Source organism: Aspergillus piperis, assembly GCF_003184755.1.
Source record: "Aspergillus piperis CBS 112811 unplaced genomic scaffold BO85scaffold_4, whole genome shotgun sequence".
Classification (NCBI taxonomy): Eukaryota; Fungi; Ascomycota; class Eurotiomycetes; order Eurotiales; family Aspergillaceae; genus Aspergillus; species Aspergillus piperis.
Window position 1 is genome coordinate 1,326,313 of NW_020291594.1, and position 25,028 is coordinate 1,351,340.

Consider the following 25,028-nt stretch of genomic DNA (forward strand, 5'->3'; position numbering starts at 1 on the left):
TCGATCCTCTCCTTCCAATGCAGGAAATTTCAATGCAGAAAAGGAATAAAACCCACGCGATAAACAGCGCCGACCAAAGCGTGACTCGAATTCCCGGATCACGGGGTCTCGAGTCATTGTCGGACTACTTCTTTTTTTTGGCTCTTTTGGGAATCATCATTGTATACTGTCTTACAGTAACTAGTACTATAGTAGTAGTCTACCATCGCCTCACCATGGCCACCCGACACCTATCGAATTGATAAGTAACAAGCCCATTGTGAGCCATCATTCTTCTACTAGAAGAATCTGTCTTGCATCCATCGAGCTGATCGTCAGGCGCATCCTTCTTGGTAAAAAAGCAATGTGACGTGGCGTTGATCGAGAAAGAGGCAAGACAACTAAGTACCTATCTATCCCGACTAACAACAGCCACTGCAGGCAAGAACAAAGCTAAAGAGGGTACGATACACGACATCCGGAGACACTATGAGGGGACACGGAAGAAAATAAAAAAAATAATAAAAAATAAGTAAATAAAAAAAAAAAAGAAATCTCCCCAAAGATAGGGAAAAAAGAAGATACGTAGATACTATGCGAAAAAGTCCGAGGCAGGGATCCCGGATCGGGCAGACTATGCGTCATCCCCTGGAGGGTTCGGGATGCAAGCTTATCAGTTGACAGTTGGACAGCCAAAGTTTACTCATGAAAATCCCGCCATTAGTCACGGCCTCCCGAGATAAGCCCATTGCTTACTTTGCATTGCCATTGTCCAGTTATTCATCCCATGGGAATGGAAAAGGAGGGCTTGAAATATGATCCATCAGATGAATGCTTTTCAATGGTGGTTTTTGTCTTCTATGCAAATAGTGCAGAACCACAAACAGCCAACAACAACAACAACAACAACAACAACAACAACACATACACAGCCTGAACAGGTGGCTGGGGCAAAAGTGGCCCGCGCGCTGTATCCATACTTGAACCTAACCTCGCTCTCGACCTTATGATAAGGCTTACAGTAGCCTACTTTGTACTTGTGTTCGCAAAATGGAGACTATCATGAGGGTTAGAGGAAGAAAAAGGTACGTACAGTAGTTCGCCGGTCCGCACGTCTCATGTAGACAAGCCCCAAATTTTCGATCTTCGCCGCACTCCTTCCTGCTTATCTCGGGGGGCTCGCGCGGTGCTCGCCGGTCCGCCGGGGTAGCTTCGGCTCTACTAAGTTAGTGTCTTCATTTGACATGGTTAGGTTTGTTGCAGGGTGACATGAACTAAGCCATTGATTTTGATATGGCGTGGCGCGGTTATAGTAGTATTTTGCCGCGGAGTTTGCGGGCTTATCTTTGCGAGCCTTCTTCAGTGGTAGTAAGCAGACTATATCTAATTAACCAGAGCCTCCAGTAAATACTACTCCTGCCTGATGTAGTATCTATAGACCATACTATGAACAGGAGAAAGTATCCATGGAGGACCTCTCTATACCCAGAGACCTCGCTCTCGATAAAGCATAGAAGGCATACCACCCGCCTTCAATACCATGCTCTACTCTAAAGAATGATCGATGTGGCAGCCAGATGATCATTCCATGCAGCAGGATCGCCCCTAAGTCCGGGAAAATAATAGCCATGCTTGTGCGAAGTATTGCATTCATTGTTTTCTTTTTCTTCTTCCTTGTTCGATTCCCTGCTCAACAGAAAAATCCTTTTCCGGAGCCAACGGGAAGATCAAGATGCGCAGCCAGCTGGATCGACAGCGAAGAAAAGAGAAAGTGGATGGTATAAGGGGGGGGAGAGAGAGAGAGACGAAAATAAAACCCACAAGCCCAAGCCTCAGAACTAGTACAAGCCATTCATGCAGGAGGTCATCATGGACAAAATTCTCGTCTCTTCCCCCCTTTTTCCTTTCCAACCTTCTGTGTTATTCTTCATTATCTCTTCCTGCCTTCCTCGTTCTTTTTCCAAAATGGGTTGCCTTGCAGAGCTGATCGCAATTAGAAAGAGACACATTCAGACACACAGACGAAGTCGTAAAAATGACGTTAAACACCTAATTCCTGACCAGCGAGAAAAAGGATCGATCAACAGAAAATCACCTGTCAGAAATGGTTATCGTTTCACGTCGGTGCCAATCATGACGTCGAAAGCTCCATAGACTATCTACTTACTTTTGAGCCTAGCGAGGCACTATACTTCCGACGACCCTAACATAACTATGGTCCCATGCGCCGTATCCGCCGCAATCGACTATTAGTCCTCTGCGTAGTTGGAGCAACCTGTTTCTGCTGCTGCTGTTGTTGTTGCTGCTCTTCGTAAGACTTCCGTCGAATCCAGGATTTGCGAAAATGCTGCTGCTCTTCGTCCTGTTGTTTCGCTCGGTGGTGGATGAACTGTTCGTGGGCTTCTTTCTCCTCGTGCAACTTTTCGATCTGGTTTTACGTAGATACGTGAAAAGGTTAGTCATATGCAGGTACAGCAGGGTCTGCTGTATGTCATGTCCCGTCAATGTGTGAGATGGGGGTGTGAGTTCATTCATTCGGTGAAAGTCAGACAGAACAGGGGTATAGATGTGTTTGTCTCACAACCGTGAACAAGCAGAGCGAAGCACACACACACACGCACAGAAAGAATGGGAATTCCAAAGAGAGATTTATTTGAAAGACAGCTAAAAGAGAAAAGGGGGATGAAACATACTTGAGCAATCCACAATTCCTGCTCCGAACTCCAAGCTTTCTGACATCGAGCCAGTTCGCTTCTCGCAATCGCTAATTTCCGTTCCTGTTCCATCGTCCACCGACATCGATCTCCAGCCAGACTAGCCCAGCTGGCGATGCGCACCAACCCCGTCCGACTACTGCTACCGCTGCTCCTGCTGCGGCTACTGCTGTTGCTGCTGCTGCTGCTGTTGCTGCTGTTGCTGCTGCCCAGATGCGAGTCGATTGCGCTCACCGCCATGTGGGCATGACCATCGGTCAATGCTGCATAGTCATCTGGGTACTGTACTGCGCCCCAGCGAACCTCGATGGGCGGGTCAAAGTCAATTTCTTTCCCTTTCCAGGTAGAGGAGGGGGAGATGGGGGAGATGGGGGAGATGGAGGAGGGGGAGTGATGTTGTCGATGTTGTCGTTGTTGTTGTTGTTGCTGCTGCTCGGTTCGCTTGTTGGTGAACAGGGACAGGCGCAAGACATACTTGACTGGATTGCTGACCCCCATTTTTTCTTTTTCTTTTCCGTACATATACAAAATGTAAATTCTGTCTGCCTGATCTTCCTGCTGATCTGTTCTTTGCTTATCAATTCAAAGGGACTGGACAGTAGTACCTATGGTGGTGGACTTGACCGTTGCAGTTCACCTTTGGCTAAGCTGACAAGAACTGTTCGAACAGTTGTAACTGAACTCAGGCACACACACAGACACACAGACACAATAGATTGTGTATACTACGGGCCATTTGGAAATCCCCCTTTTTATATACATCATATCGACCCGGTCACTACTACTATTACTACTGTTACTGACTACCAACAGCACCCGATGCATCTATCACTTCGGGGAACGGTTTACTACTACGAACGATACCCTCGTTTCTCGCCCTGCATACTTTCCTTACCCGAGGCGGCCAGGAAATCCGGTTTTAGGCGCCATAGGAGACACAACCCGACATCAGGCTTCTAAAATGGGGCTAGGCTCGTATGTCGCCTTCTTCCGCTTGGCTGGCGCTCCAGGATTGTCTGCACTGTGCAGTCAGAACTACAATGTTGGGACCAATGAGGGACGATGATGTACCTCGAGTTCGTCAGACCATGAAGTAAGTAGTAGTTGGCAGGTGGCAGGTCAACCCCCGTTTTCTGTGACTGCTACTATTTCCGTGAAACTCTTATGTAGCCACCCCGTGGAGAAAGTAAACGTGGCAGTAGGAGGCGTTACTTGACCACGACCCATAAAGGAATAGGGTCGAAAGGTTGAGAAACTCACCAAGTTGACGGGACGTTGCGGACGTCACAGAGCAAACACCGATGCCCGCAGCACGACACGTTCCATGAAGATCGGTCAACTGTGCTGCATTCATTGGTCTATACAGGGGCACTAGAAAGTCAATTCTGCGAATCAGATTCCAGGCCAAACAAGTCTGTTCCGAACCTGGCTGACAGGTGCGCTCTTTTGCCAAAGTAGGGAACCATATGTGCTGCATACACCAATGGTGTTGTTGCGTTTCCATTCCAACATATGAACGAGTAAGAAATAAAAAATTTGGTTGGCAGCTGACTCATGGAGATCCAATCGGGTGTGGAGAGTCCAAGACAAATGAAACAGAGGGGGAATAGTACGTAGACAAAATAGATGCTGTACAAGAAACATAAGGCCAAAACGTAAAATGAGCCTGCCACCCAATGACCCTCAAGATCAATTCCGCTGGTTCGCCACCCGTGAAGACCCGAAACAACGTATCCTCTCAACAAGAAAAGCAAGAATATAAGTCGTTACAACGTGTGCTAACTTTGTGTGCCAACAAAGTTCTGTACTCAAAGAATAGATGTAGTGTGCCGAGTTCAGGCGGCAGAAGTCAAGCGACGTGCAGGTTTGAGAAGTCATATGCGCCACGTCCCGTATGCTGTGTCCCTGCTTCGCGGATACTCTTCCCTCAGTTGATCCTCGTGGAGCCTCCTCTCCCTCTGGTCTTGTCTGATCTGTTCCCCGATAATGATACTGATCAATCTTCTGTGAACGTCAGCTTCCGTCCAGGGAATCTGACCCGTTCCGCCGGCCTTTGAATCGGCTTGGGATAGCTGCTGCGCGAATCTATCAACTATGCCAAACTGAAGCTCTGTGACTGGCACTCCGTAGACTCCATCCGAGGTCCAGATCCAGTCGCCAATCATATCGGAGCGACCAGGCGCCGGGTGGTAAGGGAAGCGTTCAGGATACAGTTTTGCCGAGCGATAGAGGCGATGCAGCAAGCGATAGTGATCATCGGAAAAGTACAAGGAAAAGGAAGAGGGCGATTGCTCTCGTGAAGCCCGCCTCTCCGCTACTTCTTCTCTGTCACCCCTCTCGTCCAGTGAAGCGTGCGCATCGTCGTCCGCTTGGAAAGAATGGGAACTAGCGAAACTCTGTTTCCCATCTTCTGGCTCTTCAAATCGAGTAGGTCGTGGGGTTTCCCCTAAGTCTCCCCAGTTGACTTCATCGTCGCCGTAATCCTCATTATCATATCCATCATGCGCTGACTCAACGGCGGGCGGTTCCTCATCTTCGTCGCCCGAAGGGTTTTCCAAACCCCGCCCTTGCTGTTCAAACTTCGGTGCTCTGAGCCAACCAGGCGTGAAATTAGTGATTTTCTGGAACCAGGATGATGCTTGACTGCCAGGGCTTGCATGCCGTGGACGTTCCGGCGTGATGTCTCCCACCTCTGGAGCAGTTTGTCTCTCGGATGTAACGGCATCTGACATCCCCCCAATCTTGTTGGATTCCATCCCAGGGTCTTGGCGTTGTCTAGCCATCTCCAATCTGGTTGTGGGATCGATCTGGAATGTTTCATCCTCCGAGTCCCGGCGAGGGCTGGACTCCACGTAGCCCTCTGACTGTTGATCCTGGTTGAAATCATGCTCATAGTGCTCCTCTTGTACCACAGAAGCTGGCGAACGGCCTACAGAGCCTCGTATTGCACTGCTCGGCGGACTGCTTTTCCCATAGTAGTAGTGGCGACGCTTTGGTGTGTCCTGGGCACGGTACAGAGCCGTCAAATCAACTTCTTGCTCCTGTAACTGTTTGACCCTCGACCGGCCCAAGAATGGCACAGTCTCCCGCTCGTTTGTCCAATGAGCCGGCGATAAGATCTTGCCATTCTGATTCCGAGCAGGAGTCCAGCCACTCTTCCACGGGCTAGACCCATCCTGCCTAAGGTGCTCACCATCCTGGTCATCCTCAAGTAGTGAAGAGTGATCTGATTGGTTGCCTTGACTGCGAGCTTCTTGCTGCCAAATATCTTCGTAGCCATCATCCTCGTCTTCCCCATCTAGGCGCTCGGCCTCTACGTGGGCGTCGTCATCTTGATCGTCTTGAACGGGTTCCGCCGCGTACTCTAGCTCATCGCCGTCTTCATACATGCCATCTTGCATATTCGACTGATCATTATCGTCGCTGTCAATGACGATAACCTGGCTAGAGTTTGCCATCTGGATCTCTCGACTGATAGCTTCCCTTTCCCGTTGCCATTCTTCCATCCGCCGTTTCATAAACGTGCCCGGTGTGCCATAGTCGGTAGCCTTAGGCGGTGTTTGCTGTGGTGAACTGGAGCCACTCCATTCCCTGGTCTCCCGAACAGTGTTTCTTGCAGTCTCCAACTCCATTTGTCTGCGTTGTTCCATTTCTCTCTCGATCCGCCTCTTCGCGAGTTCCTGCCCAAATGCCAAGCCTGCCTGCAGCTCTTGTTGTACTCGTGGGGTCAAGTCACCAAAAACATGTTCCAGCCTTTTCCTAGACGTATCCAGCATAGAATCTGGATCACCCGAGAAGCCAAGCCTTCCTGAGTTTGACTGGTACGAAGATTGCTTCTCTTCTGAGTTTCTAAGAGGCCCTTCGAGAGCTAAGCCTGCACGAACTATCCTGACGAACCTAGTCAACGGCCCCCGCTTTTGTCCAGTAAAAGTCGACTCAGATGATATCGCCGTCGATCCGGGCATGACTCTGGAAGGTTCGAGCCTGTCTTGGGATGATGGACGGTCTAAGTGGGCATTGGCCTCGCTTGACTGGCGGAACAGCTGGGCTGGTGACTGTTTCCGCTGCTTAGAGTCCGACCGGGGCTTCCGAACAAGATTGTCCTCTTGTTGATTCTGGACCGCCGAGGCTCTTCGCTTCAAGACGCCATTTGATTCCCGTTCTAAGAAAGGCTTTAGAGAACTCTTGGCGGCGTGGGAGTGGCTCGCGCTCTTGATCTCATGTTGTTTAGCAGATGGCAATGTATCCAGCGAGACCATGCTGAACCCTTCACTTTCCATTATAGAGTCAAATTCCCTGTGTTCCTCGGTCGGATCTGCGCTGGAACGTGCCCCGCTCTCAAGGTGATCCTTATCATAGGTAGCACTAGTTTTCTGAGCCTGCTCTGTCTTATCTTCTTCTGCTGCAGATGATGAGGTTGGTGTGGGGTAAAGGCGTGATGGTCTCGGGGTGCGGCCGGCATGCAATGTGTTCGCTGGCGAGATAATCGAGGTATCGCGGGTTGGGGATGGCATTTTGGAAGGTGTTGAATGTAGGTTATACTCGTCGTTCTCCGTAAATCCTTGGTCGACATGGTCAACATTTGGAGTGTCAAAAGTTTGCTCAAATGTCACCCGGGGACCAGTCTCATCGCGGACAGCGGAATCAGGTAGTTCCAATCGGTCGCCATAACCAAAATCGTCATTGAATTCGAGTCCTTGATCCCCCCCAATGTCATCGTCGGATCCCGGGTCTGCTGCCAGATTCAACGGACTCCATCTCTGCTCGGGCTCTATCGGCGCCTCTTGTTCAATCTCTTGGTTCTCCACCTGCTGTTCGCTTGGTTCTACCACATCGAGCGCCGGTGCGCTTTTTCTCGGCCGGCCTCGCTTTCTCTTCTGACCCGTCCCCCCAGGACCCGGAGTATGCCCTGGGCCCGGGGTATGTCCAGGGCCTGGTGTATTTCCTGGACCCGGGGTATGTCCTGGACTACCGCCGCGTGGAGTCGCATCCTGCAGCCAAATGTCCGACTTCCTTGGGCGACCTCTGCGTCTGCGTGGAGTCTGTTCTGTATCGTCTTTGAGGGGTACTTTCATCGTTGTCGTTGATGGCTTCAACCGTTTTCGCGAAGGGCTGCCTTGGTTCGTTTCTTCATCTTGTGTCGCTTCGAGCGTTACCCGGATCCTCCACGGACTGACATTCCCGTCGGCCGGACCCTTATCGGGAGACATTCCACCGCGCTGGCCGTTCAGTTTCGTCGTCGGGGAGGCAGGTAGCACAACGTCATTGAACTTTATGGAGTGAGCGTTTTTCGAAGGGCTCAAACTCACACGCGACCGCCTTTTGCCCTTCGCCGTCCGCGGACTTTGCAGGAGGCGGAAGTTGGCGGGCGACATGAAGCTTTGGCGACCGGAGAAGGGGACAAATGGGGAGGAGATCAAATAATCAGCGTCGCCAGGTGGCCCAAGAATGTCCGGAGAAGAACTGGAGGTGCGGGAGGACATATCGATAGGGAAACAACGATGCGACGCATGTGAGGGGTGATTTGTGACCCCCCGTCGCGTCTCATAAGGACGACACCGGATTCAAACACTTCAATGGGCTTTGCTAGTCGGACACTTTCATATTCGGTCCTTGAAGGTAAGATTAGTCGTCGCGTCTGGAAGCAGATTACCCAGACACGGTTTCGGCCACCAAAGACAGTTTCTCAATCTGTAGAAAATCTGATAAAATCGTCGCATAACATAAACAAGTCTCCCGATCAGGCAGCCCCAGCGACCGGCAGGGAAGATGCTTAGGTTATCCGGCGGGATCGTTGTTCCTTGCCGAGGGACTACGGGGCGGCAGAAGTACCCAAGCAGCAATCTGGACCCATAACTACCATCCTTAATGATAAACTCTATAGAGTAATCATTCTTGTCCATACCTTGTTTCTCCTCGCCTGAATGCTGGTGATGTTGCTGTCAGTGGAACGTTTATTCTAGCTTTGTCCATAATGTACTGAACCAGGTCCGAATGACACCTTCAGTTATAGCAGGATGTCACCTCGTAAGAGTGAGCGAAGGCAAAGAGAGAGAAATCGATGATCGACAGCCCGGTTGCCTTCCCCGCAACCTCTAGCTTTTCCCCCGCCGGGACTTTCCCGAAGAAGACTAGCTCCATTCCTGGGGCTTGGAATGTCTTCCGTGGCTTCATTTTGCGCTACTCCCAGATTGTTACTTTAGCCTCCAGACTAAGGGGATCACATCTCACCACCACGCTCGCCCTCGTTCGGCCAGAAACCTGTTGATCCTAGCTTCTTCGGCCCAATTCACTCACTTTATCCGATCTTTTCAATTTGCGCTCAGACTGTGGTCAGACCCGGACCAATTTCTCCCGCCCTACTCCATTGGCCCAGCCCCAGAAGCAATTGTGACAGCTACTACACTATAGGGAGTACGAGGCAAAGTCACCCATGCTTTTTGGCTCCGGACCCCTGGCACACTTACCTTAGTTCACACCTTGGTAAGATGACGCCTTTGTTCGGGTATTTTGTGAATGAGCTAAACATCAATCCAGGAATTAGCTGCATTCCTACCCCAGTTTCTCGGTCCCTGCGCATTGGTTTCCCCCGCCCGCTGGTCAGGCGCGCCATCATGAGGTAAAAAGAAAAGTCCAATTTAATTGTAAATAAATACTATGCGACCTTCCACCCGATCCGGCCAGGGACCTCTCCAGCTTCTTGGCTGCTGCCGCTCTCTGCTCTGCCCTGCCCGGATCACCCCTCGTATCTTGGTCATATATTGCTGCTTCTTCCTCCTCGTTACCATTCTCCTAGGCGTCAGAATGCACGTTAGAAGCTACCTGTCTGCCGTCCTGTACGGCCTGCCAGCACTGACCCAAGTTGCTGCTGCCAAGTCCACAGGGGACCCTTTCCAACTCTACACCATCAGCGCAGAGAACATCACAGCCAAGCTCATCCCCTACGGAGCACGCTTGACTTCTCTCCTCGTCCCTGACCGCGACGGCAACTTCCAGGATGTCGTCGTAGGCTACGACGACCCCAAGCAGTATCTTAAGGACTCCGAGACAAACCACACCTTCTTCGGTGCCGTCGTCGGTCGATACGCCAACCGCATTAAGAAAGGCACGTTCTCGATCGGTTCAGATGTGTACCATATTCCTGAGAACGAGAATGACGGTGAAGACACGCTCCACGGAGGTACCGTAGGCTACGACCAGCGCAACTGGACCGTGACCGCGTACAGCAATTCCTCCATTACATTCACCCTGGTTGACCGTGCCTTCGAAGACTTCCCCGGAGACGTCATCACCCATGCCACATTCAGCGTGCAGACCAAAGTCACCCCCGAAAACCCCCAAGGTCTCCCTCAATTGACCACCAAACTCGTCTCTCTTGCCCTGACCGAGACAACCCCAATCATGCTGGCCAACCACATCTACTGGAACCTGAACGCCTTCAAGGATGAGACCGTCCTCGAAGACACCTGGCTCCAGCTGCCACTCTCCAAGCGCCTCATCGGCACAGACGGCATCCTAATCCCCAACGGCACCATCCTCGACGTCGACGTCTACGACAGCGCCCCGGACTTCGTCTCCGGCAAACTCGTCGGCCAAGACATCGCGAAAGCCGACGGACTCTGCGGCGATGACTGCACCGGCTATGACAACTGCTTCATCGTAGATCGCCCTCCTCAATACGCAGCTCGTAACTCCATCGTCCCGATCGTCCACATGAACTCCAGCACCACCGGAATCAGCCTCGACGTCGCTACCAACCAGCAAGCTCTCCAGATCTACTCTTGCAACGGCCAGAACGGCACCATCCCCGTCAAGCAATCGCAAGTCCAGCGCAACAAGGCCGAGGGTGTCGATGGCGCTGAATACGTCAACCAGCATGGTTGCATTGTCATTGAGACTGAGGGCTGGATTGACGGTATTAACAACCCTCAGTGGGGACAATTGTCGGACCAGATCTATTCTCCTGAGACAGGGCCCGCTGTTAACTGGGCTACTTACCAGTTTGGTACTGTGTAAGTGGGGGAAGATCGAGGAAAAGGTTGAGGGGAACTTGATTACGTGCTCTAGAAATCCACGATCGTGTGTACATAATCTGATGCGCCATCTGTCTTTATCTGGACTAGCAATGGCACGTACAAAGAAAGTTTACTGAGTGCTTAAAAATTGCTCAAGGAATAATAATGGGAAGAAAAGACATTGCTAATAAATATGCTGTAAGACTCTAACGGGTATCGTATCTACTGCTAACTGCTTCGACAATCTCAGTGAGAACAAAATCAGAGTGAGTTCAGGGGGGTGCGGTCAGCACTACTCCGTAGGGGGAGGAGGGGGAATAGACGACGATGGAGAAATTTTTGCGAATCCCCAATGTTTAATGCTTGTCTGACCAGGCCGCATGAATTAGCGTGGCCATGCGGGGGAAATGAGACTAGATTCAACCCCAGCCAGCCAAAGTCCAACTAGACCGGTCGCCTCCCGTGCGTAACCCCGAGCGCCTATCAGGAGCATGCCCATGCTCCAGATCCCGACTAGCTCCTGCGAGGCCATGTTGGAGATATTTTTCCCGCTCAATCTCGACTAAGCCCCGGATCTTGAGACTCGTGAGAAGGCTGGCTCCTGCCCAGGGTCCAAGGGATTCTACCTCCCGCAGGACACCTTGGACCGGCGGGTGAGTATCCTTGTCTTTGTTATTACGACGAATCTTTTGCTCGATGGGGTCGATCTCTTCTTCTGCTTGTGCATCTGGAGTTGATCGCGCAGCAGCAGCATCGGGGGTCTCGTTTTCACCCTCCTGCTTTGTGACAGTCGGCTTGGTTGGTTGAGAGAGTCTTAGGCTCTCAAGCTTTTGGCGTTGCTGCTCGATAACCTTGCCGCGGACAGGTGACCAGCCATACTTTTCCACCAGGAACGCCACGTCCTGGAGGATGCGCTGTCGGACACCAGGGATATTGGAGCCTCCACCAATGAAAATAATACGCGACATGCACGTGCCGCGGACATCGGGAGGCAGGCTAAGCAGGGCATGATACACCAACAACGGCAACGGTTTTTCCTCGTCGTCCAACTCGCAATCGGCTAAGCCCTCCGCAAAGAGAACCTTTTCCACCGGTTCCGCGAGCTTAGAGAAAGGAAGGTCGATATAGGTTGATCCTGAACCTGACGGAGAGGGAAGCGACACCGTTGCATCTGAGTGTGAAGTAGTGTGTTGGTCAGCCGCTCCAGAATCCTCCTCTCGAGCCTCGGCTGGCTGTTGCTGTGGTGTCGCCGTGGAGCCTTGGGAAGCCGCCTTGGGCTTACACCACAAAAATCGACTAGCAATCTCTTCGCAGAGCTCATAATGAACGGAGATCTCGTCCGCTGATTGCGCGGCCCCGCTGTCATCGGAGAGTCGTGTCAGGAACCGTCCAGTTTCCTGCAGTAGGGACTTCATAGCCCTCGTGCTGCGCTTGACTGCCATCTCTCTGTATTCGTAGATACCGCTAACAATGGTTTCCGCCCATCCAATATCCACTACTAAGCCTGAACGCAGCCCAGCTGCGACCACGGCCATAGGAGCACTGGTTAAAAGAGTGATGCTTGGAAATCGCCATCGGCTAAACAGGGTTGACAAAAGCGATGATAGGAGAGGGTGTGGCATGATAGACGGAAGAACCAGAACCAGTCGTGATGTTCCCGCATCTGTCAACAGGTATTTATTGTAGGTCTCGCGAAACATGCGCTCAATCTTGTCATCAATGAGTGCCATATCCATATCGCGTACATCCATCTTCCAGAGTTCATATGCACCAGCCCATTTGTCAGCTTTGACTGGTTGCGAGCGTGATGAGTCCGTCTCGTTGCTTCTCAACCACCCTCTGTAATCGCCAACCCTTCTCGACTCCTCTGGACCGCATCCAACCACACACATTGGAGTGCTTTCCCCCTCAAACCCTGCCCGAAGCCATCTTGCCCCGAATTCGAAGATGATAGCATCTTCTTCTCCGCGAAACGATGTGCTTGCGGAGGAGGTGCTTGCAAAGGAAGAATTGTTGGAACGGAGGTGATGTTGGGGCGTATGGGGTGAATCAGGTCTCCCAGATTGGCTGTGACGGAAGCTCATGGATATGGGTCGCCTATCGTCGAAAGCGGAGGTGGAGGATGTACTTGTCATGTCGTCGTCCGAATGAGTTGCTGAGACAGTCGCAAAGGTGGCTGCTCTATGGAAATCGCGGGGAAGGATCGGGAATAGAAGTCAACTTGCTTCAGGGGCCCCGCGCAGATCATACTTCCTCTCAACCGATGCGCTTGATATGAGAAGGCTTAGATCATACCTTCTGCCAGCAACTTTTCCACTTAAGCAAAAGACTCCCGAATTGGGGGCAATTGGCAATTAGCGATTGGCGAGCGCGAAAAGGAAGCCGCGACAATCTGCGGAGGCTCTGGGCGGGCGGATCTACATCGGGCCGCGTCGCCCAGTTGCCGCCGTCAACAAACAACTCTCATCGCTGCATTAGTATTCGCCATCAGAGAGAACTTGAGCTGCAGAGCATTTTTGTTTTCTATTGGAACTTTGGGTTTTGGCAGTTGGGAACAAGGGAGGCTGTCCGAATGGGGATTCCGGGGTAAGTCAGCCAGTTTTGTAGGTGTTGTTTGTGGAACTTTACTTGGGAGAGAAATATATTATCCCTTTCCAGTGCGCAAACAGCACTCATTCAAGTTAGTAGTTCAACGGCTAATCCACTGACCACAAAGGCTGATCCATGCCATCGGCGCTGGTGAACGTATTTCCTTGTCAAGATTGGCCATAACCCATTTGGAGCGCACAGCTAGGCCTATTCGTATTGCCGTGGACATCTCGATATGGCTGTTCCAAGTGCAAGCTGGCCGGGGTGGTCGGAACCCCGAGCTACGAACGTTGTTTTACAGACTATTGAAGATTTTGGCGCTTCCAATCCATCCTCTTTTTGTATATGATGGCAAGAACAAGCCGCCTTTCAAGAGAGGCAAAGCCGTGTCAAGTCGCAGTTACGGAAGTGCACCAATTATTCGGCTCTCCAAGATCTTAGTCGATCTGTTCAAATTTCCGCGTCACGAGGCGCCAGGAGAGGCAGAAGCAGAGTGTGCAAGACTGCAAAGAGCAGGAGTTGTTGATGCAGTCATGACTAATGACGTTGACGCTCTTATGTTTGGCTCAACATTTACCGTCATGGGCTTTTCCAAGGAAAGTGGCAGCAGCACCGGGGCTGCAACACATGTTACCTGCTACCGCATGAACACCGCTGGTGATCCTTCGAGTGTGAAGCTTGATCGTGCAGGCATGATCTTGTTTGCCATGTTGAGTGGGGGTGATTACTTGCCATTGGGAGTCCCTAAATGCGGTAGCAAGCTCGCTGGCGAGATTGCCAAAGCTGGCTTTGGCGCAGATCTTCTGGAAATCCTTGAGTCAGATGGCGCCGAGCTCGATGCCAGATTAAGTGATTGGAGAGAACGACTCCAGTATGAGTTGGAAGAAAACGAAAGTGGTTACTTCCAGACCAAGCACAAGGTTGTCCGAATTCCCGACACTTTTCCTGATCGGACGATTCTGTCATATTATGCGAATCCTGTGGTTTCTTCGACAGGCGAAATCAGAGCCCTTCAACACAACCTCTCAAATGCTTGGGACAAGGACATAGACGTTGTCGAACTGAGGAGATTTGCTGCCGACGCCTTTGAGTGGAATTACCGCTCTGGGGCTAGAAAAGTGACCAGATTACTTTCTGAGCCGCTTCTGTCCTACCGACTACGCCTTGGAAGACAAGCATCAGCATTTCCCGCGAACTGCCCTACGTTGTCGAACAGCAACACGCCGATGCTGCAAAAGATATATAAAAGCAGATCTAGCTATAGTACCGACGGCTTGACGGAATTTCAGCTGGATATGATTCCTGTCGACATTGTTGGCTTGGACATTCTTGCGGATGAGCCAAATCCTCCACTTCCTTCTCAAGAGTCGACGGTCTCAGGGGACGAGGAAGAGGAGCTGGAGGATAATGTGGTATCGGTACCTCAATCCCCGGTAAAGAAACGTGTCGTAAAGCGCTATGATCCTTATGCCTCTGAAAAGGTGTGGGTCTTCGAAACCCTAGCCACGATAGGTCTCCCAGAAGTCGTGAAGAACTGGGAACGAGAGCAAGCTGAGAAGTCGGCACCAAAGAAAACAGCGACGCGAAAGACAGGGCCTAGGAAAAAAGGACCCATAGACCCGAACATGAAGCGAGGTAGCATCTTGAAATATGGTACCCTCACGAAGGAGCGAACCGAAATATCCCGCCACAAAAGTGCGCAGCTCTTAGAGGCAGCAGTCTCGGCCAAAGCAACTGCTGTACCCAGCCTGTCGAGTTCCCGTCAGTCTCAAGATTCTCCTAATCCTTCAAGGAAACCATCAGCGTCTGACATATCCATACAGCAGCAGCTATTGACTGACTCAAGTGACGATTCGCCGAGCCTCGATGATCTAATCGACCAATTCTCTTCATTGAGTCATGCACCATCCTCCACAACTATCAAACAGCAGTCACCCAGAACCACCCGAGTACGCGGCAGAGCTGGAAGACAGCCTGCTTTGACAGATGCCACCGGTCGAAAGACAAAGAAGTTGGCTTCCGCAGAGAGTTCTCCAGCTCTTTCGCCGACCAAAGAGAATGCCCAGTCAAGCTCAAAACGCTGTATGCGGAAAGGGGATGCGACAGACCACAAGAAGTCTGCACTTCGTTCGATATCTCCTAACCATGCAGGCCGCCAAAATGCATCGAAGCCCCGGCGCAAAGGAGACAAACTGAAGTCTGCTTGCGAGGTTGATGAACTACAACAAGCGATATCTTCCATAGCATTGGATGACGCACAATCGCGCAAGGACGCCGCAGAACCCATATGCCTAGATCATACTGGGCCCATGCCTCGAAGAAGCTCGCGCCAGAAGGTGTATAACACCAGGTCTGGCCCTGCTGGGGCCGCTGAGCGCATAGCCCGCCCTTCGCCTTCTGTGGAGAACGGCGAGCCTGTCTTGGTACCAGAAGAAGATAATGCTGTAGATACAAGCAAGCGCCGGGATCGTGAGAATCCCTCGAGTCGAGCACAAACATCGTCCTCAGCGAGCGAGCCCACGGAGCTCAAGCCTCGGAAAGGCAAATCTTCTGAAAAGCCAGACGACTGTCCATCGACAGTCTCACACATTGAATCTGTTGTTGTACACGACGGGTTCTGGACGACAGACACTAGCTCAAAAACTGGATCTGCAGAAGCTGCAAGTACGACCGACACTCGAACCAGTCGCGGCAAGAAAAAGCGGATCGCCCGTGTGAGCATCTTGGACTTGACCTGAGCAACAATGAGAGAATTGTACATTGGTCTTTTCCAATACTTGATCCAAGTTTTGCCTTACCCTAATCTCTTGGACATGCATTACAGGCGCAGTGCTTTCGGGACCCAAATTTGAGTCAATCAACTTCTTTGTACACTGGCATACAAGATATGATATACATCAAAGTCTGGACATCAGAAATGTAGTCACTGCACGTCATTACAACATCTATAGAGGATGAAAAAAGTGGATAGTAGCCCGTGTGTTTGTGTAGATTTGCAAGCGCCCAAGCCACGCCGATCCAGGATATCTATCTAAGTAATCATTAAACAAAAGTCCTTCTGCGGGCCAAAGTAATTATTTCCAAAGACTTTCCCCTTCAGAGTAGTGCAAAACAGGGGGGTAATCGAGTAAGAGCTCAAAGATAAGAAGAGTGGTGATGTAGTTGGTCATGGGGTAATCGGGTGTATGTATAAGAAATAGACAGGATAGGTAGGTGATTGAACAGAGGAAAAGGAAAAGAGGGTTGAAATGAATGGTGAGTCGATACTGCGGCTCGCGGCTTGTCGCGCGCTTCAGCGACTATCCAAGCCATGCCAGTGCTGTGGTAATGAACAAAAAAGGGGAGATATAACGGCATTAGCTGCGGTAGTCCGCTCAACCAAAGACCTTCAGGAAACCCCACAATCCGATACCGCTCAGGATCGGGATAGTAAGGTTATCATCCCAGCCGAAGATGTCCACGAACTCGCTTCCAGCGGCGACTAAGCCGGAGACGACGCTCATAACGCCGAGGGCCAACGGGCCCGAAATGACAGCGCTGGGGGTGTCCGCAGTCCAGCCGATGAGGTTCTTGATCGAGCTAGGAAGAAGGTTGAGCTGACCGGTGAACATGAACGATCCCTCGGGGTCATTGGGGAAGGTTCCAATGTAAGGTACGAAGTATCCCCAGAATGCGGCTGCGGTCAGGACACCCACAAACCAGGCTCCCAGTGTCCCGGCGAAACTCTTGCCCTTGCGCAGCTGGAATGTGTAACGGCCGTAGAGACGACCGAATGTGGAGGCTGCAGTATCACACCAACTGAGGAGCAGTACGCTCATGACTCCGACGTCTTTGGGGAGGAAGCGCAGCACTGCATATGTGCCCACAAGATACCAGATCACACCGTTATAGCCGGAAACCTCTGTCTCGCGCATCAAAGCCCCCACACACCGAATATATATGTTGTTGATCTTGGTGGAATGGTGACGGACGATATCTACCGTGGCTATCGGTACGAGAGCTCCGAAGAGCCATGGCGTAATCTGGAGGGTTTGAATGCCGCGACTGTACAAGTTGAGGGTTAGGAAGCCGATCGATACATGGAGAAGTTTGCGCGGGATCTCATGACGGTGTATAAAGGAGCGATAACGGCTATGGAGAGGTATGAGACCAAGAGGAGAAGGTGATCGAGAGATGTCGTGCCAGCTGCCGCCGGGTTTCGCGATAGGTGATAGATATCCGTTGGACTCCGCATGACCATTCGTCTGCTTCTTGGGCTTTCCAGCGGGCAACTTCGGATTGGATTTTCGGGTACGGCGCCTTGTAGACTCAGGAGATTTTGGGCTGCGAGACCGCGTTCGTGAGCGTTTCGAATCCGAGTTTGAGGTATCAGGTGTTTCTTCCGTTACCTCCCCAAGTCGCTGCCGTCGTGCTGCGGAGCGTGTTGTAGGTCCGAAGTAATCGCCCGAGCTTGATCGACGCTCAGATGAAGCAGGAGAAGGAGGAATGACTCGAGGAGTCTCCGGTATGGAACCGGGTTCAGAAGGCATATCGGCTGCAGATATGGAGAAAGGTGGGAGGATTGGGCCGTGGATCAGCCCGGATAGCGGTCGCGGAGAGATAAGGGTGGGGTTGGAGGAGCAGGCGCCGAGTATGGGCAGACTGAACACTGTTGACGACGAAATCTTGGGCAATTATTGCGACAGAGGATGTTCCTGACAATATAAGGTAGATTATGAGTGTAAGGCTCTATGATGATGGTAGCACCAGGCAGAAACACCGCCTCGGATGACGCGCCACGCTTAGCAGAGGATCGGCATAACCACCAAAAAAGCGCAAGTTATAGAGTCAAGAAAATTGAGCCGTAATCGCCGCTCCTATCTTTAGGTGCACCGGCGACCGATGCGTGCAGATTGACAGTTGATGCTTGTTGACGCTCAGCTGAACTTTCAGCTGACTGGATTTCCTTCCGCCGAATCCGCGGTCCATCACGTGTGCACCTGCAGAATGAGCTCACCGCCTCCGGTATCTAATCGCCGCGTTTCTGATAAGGAAAAATTATCAGCAAAAAAAAGATCGAGATTCCACGGCGGATCTGCGCAACATCTTCTACCCAATTTGGCATTGATCTGGGACCAGGCTGTGACTCGGAAGAACCACGCACACAGCTACATTTACAATGGCCCCCAAACCACCCCCGGGCACCTCTGCCAGAGCATGGGATGGAGTAACGCCCGCCCTGTCGGAATGGGTACTGGATGCCGTTGCTTCTATGGGCTTCACCCGCATGACCCCCGTCCAGGCTTCTGCGATTCCCTTGTTCATGGCGCATAAGGATGTTGTGGTTGAAGCAGTCACAGGAAGTGGAAAGACCTTGTCTTTCTTGATTCCAGTTGTCGAGAAGCTTTTGCGCCTGGAAGAACCACTCAAGAAACACCATGTCGGAGCCATCATTATATCTCCAACCAGGTTGGTCTTTCTCTGAAGACATCGCGGTGCAGTGCTGACAGTTGCGCTCAAGAGAACTCGCATCGCAGATCTACAACGTCCTGACATCATTGCTCGCCTTCCATCCTCCCTCCGCTGCCGGTCTCAAACCCTCCGATGAAGACGATGATGCGCCTCGTCAGAAATTCCCCTCCTCAACCCTCAAAGTTGTCCCGCAGCTCCTTCTCGGCGGTTCGACCACCCCAGCTGAGGATTTGAGTACCTTCTTGAAGCGGTCTCCCAACCTGTTGGTGTCTACACCGGGACGACTGTTGGAGTTGCTCTCTTCGCCCCATGTCCACTGCCCTCAATCGTCTTTCGAAATGCTTGTCATGGACGAAGCGGACAGACTTCTGGATCTGGGATTCAAGGATACACTACAGAACATCTTGCGCCGTCTACCCAAGCAACGGCGCACGGGCTTGTTCAGTGCCAGTGTCAGTGAAGCTGTCGATCAGATTGTTCGGGTTGGTCTGCGCAACCCCGTCAAAGTCATGGTCAAGGTAAAGGGCACGTCAGGTGTTCAGGATAAACGCACACCTGCTAGGTTCGTACCCTTATGTCTACATTTTTAAAGCGTTTCCAAACTGACACCCATACCAGTCTGCAAATGACGTACCTCACAGCTCCCCCAACTCACAAATTCCCTGCCATCAAACACATTCTCTACTCGCTCGAGCCCGCCCCTCAAAAGACCATCATGTTCGTCTCAACATGCTCGGGTGTCGACTACCTCTCCGCAATCCTTCCTTCAATCATCGGCGATGACTTTCAGCTGATCCCCCTGCACGGTAAACACCAAGCAAACGTCCGCGAAAAGAACTTCAACCGCTTCGTCAACTCCCACACGCCCGCCATTCTCCTCACCACCGACGTTGCTTCTCGTGGACTAGATATCCCCTCAGTCGACGTCGTAATACAGATCGACCCCCCTTCGGACCCCAAGACTTTCATCCACAGATGCGGCCGTGCCGGACGTGCAGGCCGCAAGGGTCTAAGTGTGGTCCTCCTCCACCCCGGCCGCGAGGAAGACTACGTCAACTTCCTCGAAGTCCGCAAAACCCCCGTCGCACCGTACCCTCACACCCTCACCATAACCGATGCCGATGCCGCCGCAGCCACCGAAACAGCTCGTAAAGCCGTCCTCGCAGACCGCGCACTGCACGACCGCGGCCAAAAGGCCTTCGTCAGTTGGTTCCGAAGCTACAGCAAGCACCAAGCCAGCAGTATATTCCGCGTCGCAGACCTAGACTGGGAAGGACTAGGCAATGCATGGGGTCTGCTGAAGCTTCCCAAGATGCCCGAGCTGAGAAACTTCCAGGGCGACCGGACACTTGGCGTGAAATTAGACTGGGAAAACTACGCATACAAGGACAAGCAGCGCGAGAAGCGCCGAAAGGAACAAGTACAGGAGAATGCCGAGAACGGTGTCGCGGACGACCAAGCTGCAGGCAAGAAACGCTCCAGCGAGAGCGTCGCGTGGAGCAGGAATCTCGACAACCGGAATAAGAAGCTGAAGCGTCGGGAGGCCAAGCAGGCGCGTCAGCAGAAGGACAAATGGGAGAAGATGACGGAGGAAGAGCGTCAAAAGGTGCTCGAGACGGAGAAGATGCTTGAGCAGATTCGGGTGAAGAATGAAGAAGAACGTCTGCTTAGGCGTGCGGCTAAGAATAAGGAATCCAAAGCTAACGGTGGGGATGATGATGAGTTCGAGGGGTTTGATTGATGGATGGATATGTCCGATTGGATTGGCATGTAGTATATACATTATATTTTGGCATATTGTCTCTGATACCACGTCCGTATCTCAAGATTCTTTCAAATGCAAAGAGTTATTAGAACATCGCTTTTTCTCATAACCTATCTCTTTCTGAAATAATTACTGCTGCTGCTGGAAAGGGCAGCAGACTTCGCCGAATGCTGAACGATGGGGTATGGCCTGCTTGCTTAAAGTTGATGACAAGTAGCTGGTATTGTTATACATATTATCTCTATGCAGTTCAATTGATTCTGCTACGACGAAGTCCATGGGGATTTAATTCAACTGGTACATTGAAAATAACTGGACGGTGTAACTAAGAATGTAAATGCGACCTCGTTGCTTTCAACCGCTAAGATGCTAATGATACAAAAAGCAATGCAACTTTCAAATACACAAATGCCCATGCATTGTGACACCACTAGATAAACGTGGCGGAACAAAAACTCCCCCGAACACTGAACTTTCAAACCGCTCATTGAACGATGCCCATGACAAGACATTCGAGTTAAAAAAGGTTAGTAAATGACACTACTTTTGGAAGAAAAAGACTGCAACTACTCAAAATGCAGTTGGCCAGGAATACGCTCATCCCATGACACCTAGTTTTGAGACAGTTTGCTGCCGGCAATGATCATTTATCAGAGCTGAAATTGGACAGCTTGTTCAGAAGACAAAGCGTATTCCATCTTGAGAGGCTAAGAGCAATTATTGCTTCAACCATTGTCTGCGAAATGTGATTCACGCTTGTGCAGCTTCGGATGCGCCAGATTCTAATTCGCGCCTGAACGCGTCAAGGCCAGGCTTCCAGATGTTGGTATAAGCATAGTCGACAGTTGAGGGATCCCAAATCTCATTGACAAGATCGATCACCTCGGGACTGAAACCTTGCTCTTCATATGTTACAGGCTGAGGCCACACAAGGTCGTTGAGGTCTCCAGATGGGCAATTCTCATAGAGCCACTGAGCCTCACGGGCAAATTCATCGTCTCCAAAATCTTCAATAGTCTGCTGCTCGGGCTCAGGCGCAGGTGCGAGTGCCGTTTCGGACGTGAGTGGTGTTGATGTGACTGCGGGTGCGATGGCAGTTGCAGGGATTGCGTCGGGGGTAGCAGTCATAGGACTCGAGTATCTGCTTGCAGTACGAAGGCCACTAGGGGTTTTAGGCTTGTATTTCTCGGCCTGTGAGCGAGCTCTGGCGAGAGCCTCTTCGTCAATCTTCGCAGGAGTTGACGGGGCTGGAGCCGCTTGACGTGGAGTCTGACGGGACTCTGTAGGTGGCACACTGAAGAGAATTGCTGGTTAGCCAATCTTTGTCTTGAGAAACAAGGAACAAATATGTCATACCTTTCGGAGATACTAGCCCGAGTGGCGGTAGGTGAGCTAGGTGCAGGGGTAGGTGCGGAGGCAGAGACATTTGCTGAAGCAGAGGCCCCGCTGGATTCGGAATCGTCTGAGAAGGCGTCGTAATCTAACTGGAAAGTTCCCTGGACGTTTGGGACGAATCCAGGACGGCGGCTTGAAGACTCATCAGCGGCATGAGGAGCGGGGGTGGGAGACTCTGGGGTAGCATTCTCAGAATCGTTACCCATTCCAATGAAGTGCCTTCCACGGTATGGGTCGGTTGCACGAGCACGCAGTCGGAGTTTGGATGGTGTATCTTCTGGACTCGCATCGAAGCGGACTTTCTTCGACGAATGCCGCTCTGAGCGCAAGGCGCCGCGGACAGCTGTCTTAGCTAAACGCCCAGATTTGTTTGGCTCAGTTCGTGGCAGCGGAATTTCTTGCTCATCCTCGCTTTCAGAGCTATAGCAGAAGTAATCTAAGTCCAGCCCATAACTGCACCCTGGAGGGTTGGGAATCACGTCAGGCGACGGGGAGCGCTTCCGCTTCTTTTGCTTCTGTTCTTCTGCCTCGCGCCCCCGAGAATCTTGGCCTTCCACGCCTACATCTTTCAGCACGTCTGGCGTGGCTGACTCTTGTGGTGTTGTTTCTTCTGTTGATGGCTTGGGAGCGGGGCGAGACAGTAAAGGAGCAGAAGACGGAGCTGCTGAGTCCTTCTTAGGGATGTCCCCAAGGTAGAGGGATCTATCAAAGGGTTGTGCAAAGAGAGACCAAGACTTGCGACGGCGCTTTTGAGGTGGCTCCTCGCTGGATCTGCGGCTACTCTGTGCTTGGCTCTGAGAAACACTAGAGGATGCCTGAGAGGGTTGCGTCCGATCAATACGCTCGGAAGATGGTTGGAGAGGCGCTAAATCCTCATCAATTATGTGGCTTAATGCAGATCAAAAGAGAACATACCTTGCACTTGAGTAGGTTCGGGGGTCCTCCTGAAAGAGGGTAGGATTCTTGTGAAGGTGCGAGGTACGGAGTTGAGCAGACCACGGAGGTTCCAACCACTCTGGCGCTCCGGAGTGGCCGGCGGCTCGGGCGTAGAAGACTGTTCCTGTAAGCTTTGCGCCTGCTCTTGATCATGACTGGTTTCGTGAGCGTTATCAAGCGAGAAATCAAAGGTGGTACGCGGCAGCTCAGAGCATGGGGGCGCAGAAGACTCTGCTGCCTGGCGGCGCCGGTCAGCTTCCTGTTGGGCCAGCAATTGAGATACGCGAAGCGAGGTGGAGTGAATACGGCCATCTTTTTCAGCTTGCCGTCTCCGTAGTCTCTCAGAATACGGAGTAATGTTCGCAGTTAGTGAGCGCGGCCGGGTTGCGGGTCGATACGGCGTGCTTCCGGGGGGGCCAAGGTTACGCCGCTTGTTTGCGGCAGGCGTCTGCGGGCCTTGGGTCTCTTCGTCGCTTGAATCTGCCCGGGCACGCTTCCGGGTCACTGGCGGGTTTGTTAGCCCCTTGTTCTTTTGTGGTTTTTTTGCCCGGATTCCCCGGGGAGCCACAACCCCTAAGCCGGGGCCGGGACTACTCTGCGATTCTTCCTGCAGCGGCGACATCACTTGAACCTCACGGCGTCGCCTTCGCAGGATGTAGTCCCGGACCCCAAGCCGACGGGTCGGGGGCCCACGGTTGGACGCGAGATCCCCCGCCAACTCAACCGACGCCGACGGCCCTTCCACGAGCTGCCCTGTGATGGGATGAAAGAAGCCCGTGGAAGGGACCTGTTGAGCCCAGTCCCGAATCCACTCTTGCCGAGAAGCGCGAAGGCTTCGGCGAGTGACGCGGGCGGGCTCAACAGGCTCTCCGAACGACGCGGTAGTCGACTCCATCAAAGTGGCAGCCGCTTCATTGGACGAGCGAGGCGCGAGATCATCCAAAGACAATCTGGCAAAGGACGCAATAAGTGCGCCCACCCGCTCGTCCTCGACGACCACCACTCCTCCGGAGCCCGCAGCGGAAGCCAATGAGGCAGTGTTGAACTGCTCAGGGGATGTCACGACGGTGACTCCCCTTGGCTCCGCCACGGTTGGTTCCGCAGGCGGCTCAAAGGTGCGCTCTTCCGCGGCAGGAGTCGGGAGTGAGACTCTCTCTGTGATTGCCGATGTCTCAATGTTGGTGGCGCCCGACTCCTGCGCGGGACGCGGTGCCAGGGCTGCCTCGGTCTCATCCTCCGACGTCCAAGATGGCGTCTTCGACCTCTCAGAGAGAGGCGAGCCGACACTACTTAGCTCGTCGATGAAGGATTCGAGACACGAGGCAGCCCTGATACCCCGGGGATCCGGGCCATCAAAACAATCGATCTCCTGGGTCTTCTTGGGGGATTGGGGGACCATAGGAGGGTGAGAAACACAGGGAATGTACTCACGATCAGGGTTTTCGTTTTCAGATACTGAGGGTGTTGGGTCGACAACTTTCGGGTCCTCCACAGGGGTAGTCATCTCTGCAGCCGTAGTATCTGTGGCGAGATCTTCCTCTGTATGGGTGGGCTGCGTATCCTCGTCTGAAACGGGCTTGTCGGTTTTACGTGTCGACTGGCGCGTCGTGCGCTTCGTTGTAGTGGTTTTCCGTGTCTGGGTCTTGTTTGTGGGCTTCTTGGTGGTAGAGGTATTCGTCTTCTTAGGTGCGCGCTGAGACTTTGCACGGGTCGGGGGTTGCTCTGACGTTGCAGGTTCCTGGTGCGCAGCATTCCTCGCAGACCTGGTTCGACGTGGGGCATTTTCCTCGAGTGACACGAAGCCACCGGGCGAAGCTTGCTGTGAACGAGTACGCATCTTGACTGTGATGAAGGTGAAAGCAAAAAGGTGTTCAATTCAGGCTGGTGAAATCCAGTAACCTGAGACAAAGCCACCAACAAACTGAGTGACTAGAAGGGTGCGGGTAATAAGAAGAGGTAAGACAGGAACGTAATGTAAGAAACCTTTACAAAAAGGTGTGAGGACAGGTTGATAAAAGGTGATTCAGCTACCCTATAGGTTGCCGTAATCTTGATGCGACGCGGTATTTTGATCGGAAGGTATGAGAAGAAAGATCGTCTCGCTTAGTCGCGATTTGAGATCTTGAAGAACGCGGAGCAAAGGGACGTTATGGAGGAGAGTTAAATCTAACTTGTAAGGCAAGT

The 25,028-nt window shown here is 52.0% G+C and overlaps 8 protein-coding genes across 8 annotated transcripts; 3 read left to right on the forward strand and 5 right to left on the reverse strand.

The window, feature by feature from the left end:
• Window positions 1-2,078: 2,078 nt before the first annotated feature.
• Window positions 2,079-3,571, reverse strand: BO85DRAFT_229310 (uncharacterized protein). The gene is made up of 3 exons (XM_025654771.1): window positions 3,299-3,571; window positions 2,673-3,202; window positions 2,079-2,407 (listed from the first exon to the last, which is right to left on the reverse strand). Exons 2-3 carry the CDS (start codon window positions 3,189-3,191, stop codon window positions 2,192-2,194), a joined length of 735 nt encoding a protein of 244 aa, XP_025518435.1. The 5' UTR covers window positions 3,192-3,202; window positions 3,299-3,571; the 3' UTR covers window positions 2,079-2,191.
• A 996-nt stretch (window positions 3,572-4,567) lies between these two features.
• On the reverse strand, window positions 4,568-8,176 carry BO85DRAFT_467020 (putative AT DNA binding protein; the record flags this gene model as incomplete). The annotated part of the gene is made up of 2 exons (XM_025662164.1): window positions 4,568-7,626; window positions 7,663-8,176. The coding sequence occupies 2 exons, from the start codon at window positions 8,174-8,176 to the stop codon at window positions 4,568-4,570; spliced, it is 3,573 nt and encodes a 1,190-aa protein (XP_025518436.1).
• Window positions 8,177-8,908: 732 nt separating this feature from the next.
• Window positions 8,909-10,881, forward strand: BO85DRAFT_392334 (aldose epimerase family protein). The gene is made up of 2 exons (XM_025656842.1): window positions 8,909-9,176; window positions 9,231-10,881. The coding sequence occupies exon 2, from the start codon at window positions 9,351-9,353 to the stop codon at window positions 10,707-10,709; it is 1,359 nt and encodes a 452-aa protein (XP_025518437.1). The 5' UTR covers window positions 8,909-9,176; window positions 9,231-9,350; the 3' UTR covers window positions 10,710-10,881.
• BO85DRAFT_447074 (putative actin-related protein RO7) lies at window positions 10,872-13,051 on the reverse strand. The gene has a single exon (XM_025659640.1). The coding sequence runs from the start codon at window positions 12,841-12,843 to the stop codon at window positions 11,128-11,130; it is 1,716 nt and encodes a 571-aa protein (XP_025518438.1). The 5' UTR covers window positions 12,844-13,051; the 3' UTR covers window positions 10,872-11,127.
• Window positions 13,052-13,280: 229 nt separating this feature from the next.
• On the forward strand, window positions 13,281-16,035 carry BO85DRAFT_485652 (crossover junction endodeoxyribonuclease; the record flags this gene model as incomplete). Its single annotated transcript, XM_025663338.1, has 2 exons — window positions 13,281-13,294; window positions 13,425-16,035. 2 exons carry the CDS (start codon window positions 13,281-13,283, stop codon window positions 16,033-16,035), a joined length of 2,625 nt encoding a protein of 874 aa, XP_025518439.1.
• A 318-nt stretch (window positions 16,036-16,353) lies between these two features.
• Window positions 16,354-17,971, reverse strand: BO85DRAFT_229226 (diacylglycerol/polyprenol kinase family protein). The gene has a single exon (XM_025654770.1). The coding sequence runs from the start codon at window positions 17,824-17,826 to the stop codon at window positions 16,672-16,674; it is 1,155 nt and encodes a 384-aa protein (XP_025518440.1). The 5' UTR covers window positions 17,827-17,971; the 3' UTR covers window positions 16,354-16,671.
• Window positions 17,972-18,354: 383 nt separating this feature from the next.
• spb4 (ATP-dependent RNA helicase SPB4) lies at window positions 18,355-20,604 on the forward strand. The gene is made up of 3 exons (XM_025659641.1): window positions 18,355-18,745; window positions 18,798-19,310; window positions 19,367-20,604. The coding sequence occupies exons 1-3, from the start codon at window positions 18,456-18,458 to the stop codon at window positions 20,487-20,489; spliced, it is 1,926 nt and encodes a 641-aa protein (XP_025518441.1). The 5' UTR covers window positions 18,355-18,455; the 3' UTR covers window positions 20,490-20,604.
• Window positions 20,605-20,795: 191 nt separating this feature from the next.
• On the reverse strand, window positions 20,796-24,681 carry BO85DRAFT_509323 (uncharacterized protein; the record flags this gene model as incomplete). The annotated part of the gene is made up of 3 exons (XM_025664492.1): window positions 20,796-21,807; window positions 21,870-22,773; window positions 22,824-24,681. 3 exons carry the CDS (start codon window positions 24,679-24,681, stop codon window positions 21,264-21,266), a joined length of 3,306 nt encoding a protein of 1,101 aa, XP_025518442.1. The 3' UTR covers window positions 20,796-21,263.
• Between the last annotated feature and the right edge of the window lie 347 nt (window positions 24,682-25,028).

Coding starts and splice junctions, on each gene's coding strand:
- BO85DRAFT_229310 (XM_025654771.1), bottom strand. CDS start 3,191: ATGGGGGTCAGCAATCCAGTCAAGTATGTCTTGCGCCTGTCCCTGTTC. Junction 2,408..2,672: donor AGGAATTGTGGATTGCTCAA/GTATGTTTCATC, acceptor ACGTAAAACCAG/ATCGAAAAGTTGCACGAGGA.
- BO85DRAFT_392334 (XM_025656842.1), top strand. CDS start 9,351: ATGCGACCTTCCACCCGATCCGGCCAGGGACCTCTCCAGCTTCTTGGC.
- BO85DRAFT_229226 (XM_025654770.1), bottom strand. CDS start 17,826: ATGCCTTCTGAACCCGGTTCCATACCGGAGACTCCTCGAGTCATTCCT.
- spb4 (XM_025659641.1), top strand. CDS start 18,456: ATGGCCCCCAAACCACCCCCGGGCACCTCTGCCAGAGCATGGGATGGA. Junction 18,746..18,797: donor ATCATTATATCTCCAACCAG/GTTGGTCTTTCT, acceptor GTTGCGCTCAAG/AGAACTCGCATCGCAGATCT. Junction 19,311..19,366: donor GATAAACGCACACCTGCTAG/GTTCGTACCCTT, acceptor CACCCATACCAG/TCTGCAAATGACGTACCTCA.
- BO85DRAFT_447074 (XM_025659640.1), bottom strand. CDS start 12,843: ATGACAAGTACATCCTCCACCTCCGCTTTCGACGATAGGCGACCCATA.